At 38.8% G+C, this 9,371-nt stretch overlaps 1 protein-coding gene across 1 annotated transcript in view; it reads right to left on the bottom strand.

Moving 5' to 3' along the window:
- Positions 1 to 2,442: 2,442 nt before the first annotated feature.
- The window catches only part of LOC140162102 (uncharacterized), a 7,034-nt gene continuing 105 nt past the window's right edge, over positions 2,443 to 9,371 (bottom strand). Inside the window, exons 1-7 of the mRNA XM_072185383.1 lie at positions 9,311 to 9,371; positions 8,754 to 8,891; positions 7,569 to 7,877; positions 6,483 to 6,783; positions 5,077 to 5,284; positions 2,969 to 3,077; positions 2,443 to 2,729 (exon numbers count right to left, since the gene is read on the bottom strand). The exon at positions 9,311 to 9,371 is cut by the window's right edge and continues 105 nt beyond it. Of these exons, the coding sequence (XP_072041484.1) occupies positions 2,454 to 2,729; positions 2,969 to 3,077; positions 5,077 to 5,284; positions 6,483 to 6,783; positions 7,569 to 7,877; positions 8,754 to 8,891; positions 9,311 to 9,371 (1,402 nt within the window). The 3' untranslated portion in view covers positions 2,443 to 2,453. The remainder of the gene's footprint in view (positions 2,730 to 2,968; positions 3,078 to 5,076; positions 5,285 to 6,482; positions 6,784 to 7,568; positions 7,878 to 8,753; positions 8,892 to 9,310) is intronic.

Here is a 9,371-nt window from a genome sequence, read left to right on the forward strand (position 1 = left end):
AATAACTTTATCCCAAACTTTATTTGCAGTCCTAATTTTCATCAGCTGATTTTTTTTTGTTCAAAGTACTCCAATAATGTATATATTATATGTTCTTTTTTATTTTTACTCTTGTATTATGTTTGAAATTTTATGAGCTTATGACTTAATCAGTGGCGTAACTAGGGGGAGCAGGGGGGGCAACGTGCCCTGGGTGCCACCCTTAGGGGGGGCCAAATTGACCAATTCAGCATCGATTCTGCGCCCCTCCAAGCGATGAAATTGTTTCAACAATAGGGGGCGGGCGCCATTATGTATCCTTACCCCTACTGGGTGGGAGCGGGTAGGGGCACTACCAACCCTAGTTACGCCACTGGACTTAATTTTACCGACGTTGAACTAGACTGGGAGATCTTCAACTCCACATGTATTTGGCTGTTCCAGTTGAAATCCATACACCCCCTATGGAAGACATTACCTCAGTCTCCCACACAGGGAGTGTGAATTTCAAATGGGATTACCTGAATGGGTGACTACATTTGAAATCTACACCCCTGTGTAGAAGAATAAGGTCATGTATTCCATAGGGGGTGTATAGATTTCAACAGGAATAGCCCACTGCTATGGGAAACCGCCATATTGTATTGTCAATCATGGGGACCTAATACTGTAAAAGTGTAATTTTTCAAGCTTTGCTGATTTTGATTTGAACTATTTTTTTAAATTTTTTTTAGTGATTTATACATAAAAGAATATTTGTTCATTTTATTTTCACTGTAGCTGTGTTCAGTGCTAAAATTTATGTTCCACAAAAATGTCAACTTATTATCAAAGTTTGCTGGGTGAAGGGTACTGCAGGTAAATTGAGTATTTCTTGGCCAAACTGGAATTTGCGCGTTGCGTCCATGTAGTGTACAAAGCGTGTACGCAATGTAAGGCATGTGTATGGTATGTGCTTGTGGTCTTATCATGGTCGCAGAACCACTGGCGTTCATAGTGTTCGATCTTGCCCAAGAATGACTTGATTTACCTTAGTGGAGTTGGATTGTAGATCTCCCATTCTAATTTGTTAAGACTGGAAAAGTTAAAGCCACAATGTATGATCTTTGAACAAGTTCATTAGGAATGTTGATATCAATTGTGAATTTTATTCATTTTGAACAATTCCAAGTAAAAACAAAGTTGATTTACTCACGTTTTTAGTGACGTTTCACCACTACGCTAGTGGCTTCATCAGACTGGCAACTCATCACATCTAACTGCGTGCTTTTATAGGCAACAGGATGCACCGTGGAGGGCGTGATGAGTTGGTCAAAGATGTTGTTGAGTGATCGTGAAGCCGACAAGACCACCAGGTGGCTGGAAGAAGCCATCTGGATCCGCCCGAAAAGGACATGACACTCTAAACAAGGACGAGGGGCCTACTCACTCAACAACATCTTTGACCAACTCATCACGCCCCACAGTGCATCCTGTTGCCTATAAAAGCAAGCAGTCGGATGTGATGAGTTGCCGGTCTGATGAAGCCACTAGTGTAGTGGTGAAACGTCACTAAAAAACGTGAGTAAATCAACTTTGTTTTTACTTGAATTGTTCAAATGAACAAAATTCACAGACAATGTATGATTTCGGTCAGATTTGAATTTCATTACTCTTTGTAGTGTTTAATATCTGTCAACTGTTGAGGCAAGTTTTCTGATCATTTTAAGGTAAAATGTAAGAAAACCACTTGGCTGCTAATAAAACCTGTGATTCCTGATTTTAATCAAAAACTTTCTTTACTGTAATTAGAGCACTACAGGCTTCGTGTTTCACAGGGTATTTTAGTACACCATTGGGTATTACAATCATGCAAAAAGTGGAAATTCAAGACAAGTTTGTTGCTGTGAGCAAATCGCACATTATTGCTTTAACTATAAATCTAGTGAAATAGTGTATACAATGTATTAAAAGGAAATAAAATAAGATTAAAATTGATGACGTTGCTATGAAAGATTGTTTTATTATCTTTTTGTGATACTTTTTTTTTGGTAAACAAGGTTTGCATGGAAGTGTAGAACATATTGTCCTAATTTTTAATTGCAAAAGTTCAAATTTGATAATTCATTATTACATAGAAAAAAGTAAATTTCAATTTATTGTTACATAATATTTGGAATTGTGAATATATAATTTACCAGATTTAAATAATTGCCTGTTTTATAAAAGACAAATTATTGGAGAATAAATTAAAAAAGTAGTTTGATGTCAAGTTTATGTTTAAAATTGCACATAGTCCAGTTTTACTATGTGAAATTGCATTAAGTCCTATTTTTCAATCCATAAGACTATATCCTAATAAGTCATATGTATTCAAAAATTAAAAACATTCACAATTAATTTAATGTAAGTCTCTAACAAAATTCCAGTTTTACTATGTGAAGTTACATGAATATCCAATTTATCAATCAGTAGGGCCCTGTTCACGATGTAATTCATTTATCGGCGGAATGAGGCCTGACGGCAGCTTTCTTATCCTCATCCCCAACAACATCCTCAGAGCTGAGGACTTTACCCACTGGACAGCTGACAGGACGTCTGAAGTTAGTACGATACGTAGATTCAAAGTGCATGGATTTTCCGCTCGATGAGTGGGGGCGCTGTGGTGGACGACAAGATTTTGCTGGGGGTGCTGGTTCACCTTTGAAGTGGCTGTGAAAGATGGATTCGCCCACAAATTTGGTCTTGGGTGGACTGTATTCTTCTACCAGCTGTAAAAAAGGACAAAAATGGAAGGTGTTTTGAAAATTATTATATCCTATAAACTTGACGAGAGCATATTTTAAGCGTACATCGCATATTCACTTGGTTGAAACGTGTTTGTTTCTGATTGGCTGCTGAGGCAATCTGCTGTTGCGGAGAGTGAAAATTTATAAAAAACTTGTTTTATCCGAACCGCACACCACGCTACATACACACCCCTACACACATACTCGACCCTCACACACACCTTATAACTCCCAGCTCTCTTTGCTCCATCCCATGCTACAAATTTACTCTTATATTCCGTTCTGTCATCAAATGGTCCACTCTCACCAGCTCCTAGGTTGTTCTCATATCTACATGCATTGAATACAAGAAGCAACAATTGGTAAAATTAGTTAAGAGTATAATAGCACAGTCGTTTAATACAATACTTTACTTTTAGATTTTGTTAAGAGGGGAGAAAGCCCCGCTTTGCCCTTGATGGCTATATTTTTGTGTTATCTTCAATAGATAGTAAAGCAAATGCATTTAATATCTGCTATCTTCTGTAGATAGTAAATCCATGGATATCTGCCATCTTCATCAGTACTGGTAGCAAATACACATATTCTGAATAGAAATCTGTGTAGAAATCTCAGTAGATCTATCCTAAATACATTATATTCTGTGTTATCTCCAGTAGATAGCAAATACACAATCTGTGCTATCTGTAGTAGGTAGCAAATACATAACGTATGTGCTATCTTCAGTAGATAGCAAATTATAAATCTGTGTTATCTTTAGTAGATAGTAAATACAAAAATGTAATCTTCTGTGCTATCTTTAGAAGATAGAAAATACATAATTTTCTGTGCTATCTTCAGTAGATAGTACATTGTAAAAACAAACATTCTGTGTTATCACCAGTAGATAGCCAATACATCATCTTTTGTGCTCTATGGTATCTTCAGTAGATAGCAAATACATAATCTCTGCTATCTGTAACAGATAGCAAATACATCTCTTGTATCTTTAGCAGATAGCAAATACTTATCATATGTGCTGTCTTCAGTAGAAAGCAAATAGAATTCTTCTGTGCCATGTGCGTATTTTGGGGGGGGCTTTGGGGGCGCCAGCCCCCCGGGGTCAAAGTAGGGGGCGGCAAAACGAAGGGGCGGCGGAAGAAGAAGAAGGGGGCGGCAAAACGAATTAGCAAAGAAAAAAGGGCTACAAAAATAGGAAAAGCATCAACAATTTTGAAAAAAGGTTGTGGTTTTGGGACGCTAACACGTAAAATCCTTTTTTTTTTTTTTTTTTTTTTTTTTGCTCTTCACTTTTTCAAACGACCGTGAAAAAATTGGGTCAACCTTTTCGGGCTGTTAAGGAAGGGGCGGCAAAATTGTTTCTTCTTCAGCCCCCCGGGGTTGGGGCGGCCACGGTATGCCACTGTGTGCTATCTGTCTTAGATAGCAAATACATCTGTTGTCTTCAGAAGAAAGCAAATACTTTTCGTATTTGCCATAATCAGTAGGTAGCAAATAATATCCTATATTCTATCTTTAGTAGATAGCAAATAGAAACATTCTATGCTAGCTTTAGTGGATAGTGTGCTATCTTTATTAGATAGCATTACATATTTTCTATGATATCTCTAGCAGATATCAAATACATATTTTGTGCTATCTGAAGTGCTATCTTTAGAAGATTGCAAACACATAATCATATGTGCTGTCTGTATAGTAGAAAGCAAATACATATATTCTGAGTTATCTTCAGTATATAGCAAAAACGTAATCATCTGTGCTGTCTTTAGTAAATAGCAAATACATATTTTGTGTTATCTTCAGTAGATAGCAAAAACGTAATCTTCTGTGCTATCTTTAATAAACAGCAAAATACATATATTCTGTGTTATCTTTAGTAGATAGAAAATACATTTATTATGTGTTACATTCAGTATGTAGCAAAAACGTAATCTTCTGTGCTATCTTTAGTAGATAGCAAATACATATATTCTGAGTTATCTTCAGTAGATAGCAAAAACGTAATCTTTGCTATCTTTAATAATAGCAAATACATAGTTTTGTGCTATCTTCAAAGCAAAAACGTAATCTTCTGTGCTATCTTTAGTAGATAGCAAAATAATACAAAAACAATCTTCTGTGCTATCTTTAGTAGATAGCAAAATAATACAAATTTTTGTGCTATTTTCTGTAGATAGCAAAAACATAATCTTCTGTGCTATCTTTAATAGATAACAAATACATATTTTGTGCTATCTTCAGTAGATAGCAAAAACGTAAGCCCCATGTATCAAAATGATCTAGCTCAATTTTATGCAATGCATCATGGGAAGACAAGACTGATCCTTACCTGCACGGTGCTGCACGACACTTCTCAAAAGCCTGGGGCATAATACTACATGGATCGGTGAAGTCATCTTGGTACGATGTATGGAGACACAGTTTGCCTTTTTGGTATTTGTAAGCTGGACGCTCTGCCCATGGTTGTCGCTCACGTGGTGGTATTGGCCAAGCTTTGAACGCCATTCGCTGTGTCGTTTTGTCATCCAATTTTGTCCCTGTCATGGAAGAAAATTAAGATTTTGGTACATTGAGCCACAATTCCATCTTGCCTGTTCAGTGGCGTAGCAACCAGGGTGGGGTAGAAGGAGGAACGCGCCCTGGGCGCCACCTTAGGGGACCGAATTGACCAATTCAACATTGATTCTGCGCCCCATAGCAAACTTTTCGCGCGCATTTCAGCACAAAAGATCATTTTAAGACCGAATTTCAGTGATGCTTCGTTATAACCAAAATTACTTAGTGTTATTTGTGCAAATTTTCGCGCGCTCCACGTGTAATTGATTCAAGATTGTGGGTGGTGGGCGCCATTATGTATCCTTGGCCCCGGGCGCCACAACCCCTAGCTACGCCACTGGGCCTGTTCCATCTATCTTGCAGTAAAAATGACTCTTCATCTAGTACCGCTTTCCTTTCCTCTTTCCCATTTCTCTTTCACTTTTCTCTATCTTCTCTCGCAGCCTTCTCTTTCCATTTCCCGCCTTTACTCTTTCTCTTCCGACTCCCACGTCTTTCCCTCTTCCGACTCCCACGTCTTTCCCCTTATGCCCTTCTCCTGACTCTTCCTCTTTGCATCTTCTCCTATCTTGCCCTGTTTTTCTTTCTCATGCTCATTTAGGCCTATCTTTCCAGAGAAAAGAGCGCGAGAGGAAGTATAGGAGTGAGATAAATACAGGCCTAATGACTTTATAAATACGATGACAAAGAAGCATTATGAAAGCCGCCAGCACCCTCTCCAAAATTGTGCTCGATGCCATAAAGAATGATGATACAGGGGTCGGATTAGTATTTTAAAGCATAATGGGACACATCTGTAAACAGGCGCAGTACCCTAACCGGCCTACATTTAGAATAAGCCCAATCGCCATTCTAACTTCCGGTTTTGAGAGCAGTTTTGGGACACTTTGACCTCTGACATATCGGGAAAATTGACGTAATATTATTAATTTTCTTAGTATTGTCGTAACTTTGATCATTAAAAATACAAAATAATTAATTTATAAAATACTAATATTTTTTATATTTGTTTTAAATATTGTAAAACATTCTAGATTATATTTTGTACGTACAAAAACCCAATATTTCTGAATTTTCTGAAAGGTCAAAGGACAAAGTGTCCCAAAACTGCAAAAACTGTCCTACAATGCATTGCAAACTTCCAATGCCGATTGGGCTTATTCTCTTCAATTCTCTTACCAGTTGGTCTGTATCCCTTCTTGGGTTTATAGCTTTCCTCTGGTTTATGTCCAACATGTTCGGGGAAATCTCTCATCATGATGGTCAAATAATCATAGCGCCCGTTGCCATTGCTATTACTAGGTGCCTTTTGTTCTTCCTTAGGCTTGAAGGCTTCACGAGGTTGCTGAGGTGGTTTGGGCGCGAAATCCGTTTGATGTGTCGTCTGGTCTTGAATGAATGGTTTTGTAGAGGTGTGAGATTTCTCCGTTGGACGCATTGACTTGGCTGGTTGCACGTTCTCATGTGGTTTGAAGTCATCCTGTGAGGGAAAATATGTGCAATAATATTTTGTAAAGCGGCAAGAAAGTTTTGATTTCCAAAATTATTTACTGGAATTTTAACTTCCGTCGGTACACAAGTTGTGCCCTCCCACCCGTTCCGAAATTCTGGCTACGCCACTGAGGGCAAGACTTCTCACAAGGGACAGCTGCCCCTTGCCCCCCCCCCTCCCCGGTCATGCTATACTGGCCAAAGGGTAGAACCATATTCTTCCAGCGCGCTGCTGAGGAAACTTTTGTGGTTCTTAATATCTTGGTGAAAATTATTTTACTGGGCAGTGTACTGAGTTTATAATACACATTATGTTGACGATTTTCTAGAGTGAGGATTCTTGTGGAGGCATATTGTTGTGTACTTTTGTGGTTCTTTTAGAAGCCTATAAGGGTAATTCCTTTTGACGTCTTCCATTTCTCTATCTTTCTGTCCGTCTGTTTCTGAGGCTATATATTTTTGTCGGTGTGTCGGGATGTCTGTATGTTTGTCTTGTCTGTCTTGCTTTCCATACGTCTACTTCGTATTTCATCATACCAAGGTCCAACTTGGTCCCCCACAGAAGAGCATTTCTCCCGATTACCGAATAAGGTGCAACTCTACTAGTCTTATTACAAGACTGCCTACCCTAACCCTAACCCTAAACTCCGTAAACGAGGACTAGACTCAAGTCTAGCAAGTTGCACCCAATTCGGTAATTGTGCCTTTCTCCCATACTCATTGGTTGTTTGAAGAGTGTCGCCGCTAACTCGTCAGCGTTACATATATACTTACCTGCACTGTCGTTGTCCCTTTAAATTGGACTTGCAGTACATTAAGATTATTTTTAGGAATCTTGATTTCCGCTGTGCAGCCCTTCTGCTCCTCAGGAGTCCATTTCGTATAGGTAGCCTCGTATGCAGAGACAGTATTGAATGGCTTCCTAACAGACGGTTTATGGTTCTGCTCCTTGGGTTTACATGGTGGTCTGCGTGATGCTTCTTTGCACTTATAATCTATATCATAGGTTGTATCAGTCACCATCTTGGTTTTGCCTCGTTTATATTCACGTTTAGGAGCGTGGGACTTCGTTCGTGTTGAAGGCTGGTTTTAAGAAAGAAAATGGAAAAGAAAAAATAAGATATTTACATCAATTCAACCGTTAACCCAGAGGACATTCTTGGGCTATCTAGGAGTCATCCATGTGGGGTGCGTTCCGCCCTGATGGTTAAGATCTTTGACAATTTTCGTCAAATTTTGCCCCCTTGAAAGTTGGTTTCCTAAATCCACCACCCGACTAAAGCCATGGCTACGCCACTGTCGTGAGAGCATGATTAATAGCGTTTTTTTAGATTGAAGGGAAGGGGTATGAACGTTTGGACAGAATTTATTGTGGGACGTTAGAGCACATCAGACATATCGAATTGCATTCTGAATATACGAAGAATGTCCTTTTGGTTTTTTGAAATTCGTAATGTAATACACATTTTATGGCAAATCATTAAAAATTGATATTTTTGATATTTAACAGTACTTGAAGTAAATTTTATAAATCTGATGATTTATACTTAAAGTGTATGTAGGTGGGATGAAAAGCCGACGATCAATCAAACAAAATAGGTCTTTTGGGGAAAAAATCCATATCTTTAATATAAAAGGTCAAAATTTTCAATTGATCGTCGGCTTTTACTCCCAGCTACATACACTTTAAGAATATATCATTAGATTTATAAAATTTATTTCGAGGACTGTTATATATCAAAAATTTGAAAAATATCAAATTTTAATAATTTGTCATAAAATTTGTATTATATCGTAAATTTCAAAAAATTAAAATTATTTGATATCAGAAAGACATTCTTCGAATTCAGAATGCAATTCGATACGTCTGAGGTGCTCTCATGTCCCACAAAAATACTGTCGAAACGCCATAAACGCTCATTCTAGATCCATTAAGGAAGCCTATAATCTTTATCCTACCTTATGAGGTACAAACACGACCTGATTGGTAGTCCTCATAGTTGAACTGATGTTAACTCCGTGTACAGAATCCTTGTTATTTTTGCTTGGTGGTTTGATACTCTTTCGAGGCGCTTGCCATGGCCATGCCTTGTATGCCTGAAAAGATAAAAAATATTATGGTTTATTTAACATAAGAGAGATCAAAAAAGCGAGAATCGGGGACAGAGCAGGAGGGGGGGGGCAATGTCGGCGCTACAGGGCGGGCAAGGGGCATCCGGTCCCCTCAAAATGTTTCTTACCCCCAGTTTGCCCCCCACACTTTTGAGGCAAAACGCAAAAACTCACGCAAAGTTCCACTTTTTGCGGCAATTTGCCCCCCCCGACATTCACGTTGCCCCCCCCCCTGCCCCCCGAAAAAATTCTGGCGCCGCCACTGGGGAGAGAGAGAGAAAGCGAGAGAGAACGACATGGAGAAACACAGAGACAGACAGGCAGGAGCTTAGGCAATAGGTATATATCTGAGCTTATCTGCCATGTCCCTCCGAAGGACGAGTTCTTTTTCATGGTTCACTCACCTGCTGATATTCTGATTGTAGCTCCCCCTTCTGAGCTTGCAGTTGTCTTGTGCGAATCCGC

This window comes from Amphiura filiformis, chromosome 10 (genome assembly GCF_039555335.1).
Source record: "Amphiura filiformis chromosome 10, Afil_fr2py, whole genome shotgun sequence".
NCBI classification, from domain to species: Eukaryota; Metazoa; Echinodermata; class Ophiuroidea; order Amphilepidida; family Amphiuridae; genus Amphiura; species Amphiura filiformis.